This window comes from Cebus imitator, unplaced genomic scaffold (assembly GCF_001604975.1).
Source record: "Cebus imitator isolate Cc_AM_T3 unplaced genomic scaffold, Cebus_imitator-1.0 Scaffold27, whole genome shotgun sequence".
Classification (NCBI taxonomy): Eukaryota; Metazoa; Chordata; class Mammalia; order Primates; family Cebidae; genus Cebus; species Cebus imitator.
In genome coordinates, this window is record NW_016107342.1 from 3,976,108 (window position 1) to 3,978,732 (window position 2,625).

The following is a 2,625-nucleotide window of genomic DNA, read 5'->3' on the forward strand; positions in this document are numbered from 1 at the left end:
TTAATTGGCACGATAAGGAAGTTGCCTCTGCTTTAAACTTTATAAGAAAAGTAACTTCGAAACAACCAGCCTGCTTTTTGTTTTCTGTTTCTATTCTCCTCAGCCCTTTTATGTCAATAAAACGAACCTCCCCTGCTCAGCTCATCAGAACACTCATTCTATTATAAAAATGAGGTGTTGCCGGCCGGGCATAGTGGCTCACGCCTGTAATCCAAGCACTTTGGAGGCCAACGGGGGCGGATCACCTAAGGTCGGGAGTTCAAGACCAGCCTGACCAACATGGTGAAACCCTGTATTTAAAAAAAAAAAAAAAATGAGGTGTTGCCTAATTCTAAATTTGCAAATAAAAGCCAATTAAGATCTCTAAACTAAATTTGTTGTAATTTTGTCTTTTGATAGTCCTAAACATAAATATGAGAACAGGGACCGCAGCAAAATCAACAAGTATAATAGCAAATACATTTTAACATTTGATATATTTTAAAAAACTGTGAAAGTAAATGACAAGCTACAAGCTAAAAATTAAATTGCAACTTATGTGACAAACATGGACATATATAATAATTTCTTACAAATCAATAGAGATTATACCAGTTTTTAAAAATAGTGCAAAAAGCCATGGAAAAATAATTCACAAAAGAAATAGTGTTAACAAAAAATTATGTAACCATCAATCTCATGAATAAAGAAATGCAAATTCAAACTACAATGAGGCCTCATTTTTTGCCTATCAAATCAGAAAATTTTGTTTTAATTAACCCTTGATTCAGTAATTCTATTTCCAGGTCCCTGTCTTAAATAATTAGGGAGGTGCATAAATACGTGTGTTCAAGGATATTTATTGCAACAATATTTATGAAAACAACCTGAAATTCCATCAATAGAGACAGACTTAAATAATATATGAAAATTCATATCATAGAATATTTTACAGTTATTTAAAATCATGTTTTTGTAGAATATACAATGATTTTAGAAAATGTTTATAAAGTCCAAGATGTGAAAAGTATGATATCAATCTGTGCATAGAGTAGGATTCCAAAATTTCAAATAAAAATACATTAGGCACATATATACATATACCACAAATGGAAAAATAACTGAAAGAAAAAATAGAAAAATGTTAATGCTTGTTATTTCTATGCAGAGGAATTATGAGAGGTTTCATTTTCTCTTTTAAAGTTTCCCGTATTTTCCAATTTTCCCCAAATTATGTATCACTTTCACATTTAGAAAAATAATAAATAAATGTTAACAATAATAACAGTGAGATCAAAGGAGTTCCAAAAGATTCAGACATAAACACTCTATTTTTTATCATTATTTTTCTTTTTTTTATAAGTGACTAAATCTTCCAGTTAAAAAGTTTTTATTTCCAGTAGAAGTAGTACTTGTATTTTTTCCTTGACTGGATTTGGATACAGGATCCACTGCAACGTATTTGATTTGGAAACCTCCAGCTGTCACTGAAGCATCACTTAGAAACTTCAAGGTCATGACATTTCCTGTTGTGGGGAAGGAGGCAAAAGAACAAAGATGTTACTCTCCTTTGATTTGGCTGGAAATTCAAAGACACTTCATTCTCACAGGAAAATATAAGAATACATGAACAAGACTCCCAGAATTCAGAGGTCGATTCTCAAGCTGAAGAGTCTGTGGTTTCATTGCTGCATGGAGCAGCGTAAGGGACTTTGTATTTTTTTCCTTTGGTTTTCCAATCTATCCTATGGGAAATTCTGTTGATTTATTTATTTCTGAGACAGAGTCTCACTCACTCTGTCGCCCGGCCTGGAGTGCTGTGGCATGATCTCAGCTTACTGCAACCTTCACCTCCTGGGCTCAAGTGATTCTCCTGCCTCAGCCTCCTAAGTAGCTGGGATTACAGGCACATACCACCACACCTGGCTGATTTTTTGTATTATTAGTAGAGACAGGGTTTCACCATGTTGGCCAGGCTGGTCAAACTCCTGACCTCAGGTGATCCACTGGCCTCAGCCTCCCAAGGTGCTGGAATTACAGGCCTGAGCCACCACATAGGCCTGTCTATGGTATTTAAAAGATACTCTTTGTAGAAGGAACATCCACTGAATTACAGGAGAATGGGAGGCAGGTCAGATCAGCGATGGGTGGATGAGTTATTTACTAAATTATGTCAGAGTAACAAGTTTCACATTTGTAAGAAACGAAGCTATATTACTACTTTACACAGAGTACCTAAACACATTTTACCTGCATATAAAGACCAAAATGTGCTAAACAAAAAGGAAAAACTTTATTATAGAACATAAAATATAGGAATATTTATGTTTTTCAGGAGGCAAAACCCTTCTTTTTGTTTGTTTGCTTTTGGAGACAGGATCTCACTCCATTGCCCAGGCTGTTCTCAAACTTCTGTGCTCAAGTGATCCTGCTAGCTCAGCCTCCCAAAATGCTTGGGTCACAGGCATGGACCACTAGTCTAGGGAAGACCTTCTTAATCCAGATCCCAAATCCAAATTAATTACAAATACACACATATGCGCACACACACGCACACACACATACACACACAGCATACACATTCCTAAATTCCTAATACTTGCTTTTTTTTTTTTTTTTTTTTTTTTTTTTTTTTTTTTTTTTTTT

At 34.9% G+C, this 2,625-nt stretch overlaps 1 protein-coding gene across 1 annotated transcript in view; it reads right to left on the minus strand.

Annotated features, from left to right (window-relative positions):
* Nucleotides 1-822: 822 nt before the first annotated feature.
* Nucleotides 823-2,625, minus strand: part of TNFAIP6 (TNF alpha induced protein 6) — a 20,783-nt gene continuing 18,980 nt past the window's right edge. Inside the window, exon 6 of the mRNA XM_017523217.2 lies at nt 823-1,505. Coding sequence (XP_017378706.1) covers nt 1,336-1,505 — 170 coding nt within the window. The 3' untranslated portion in view covers nt 823-1,335. The remainder of the gene's footprint in view (nt 1,506-2,625) is intronic.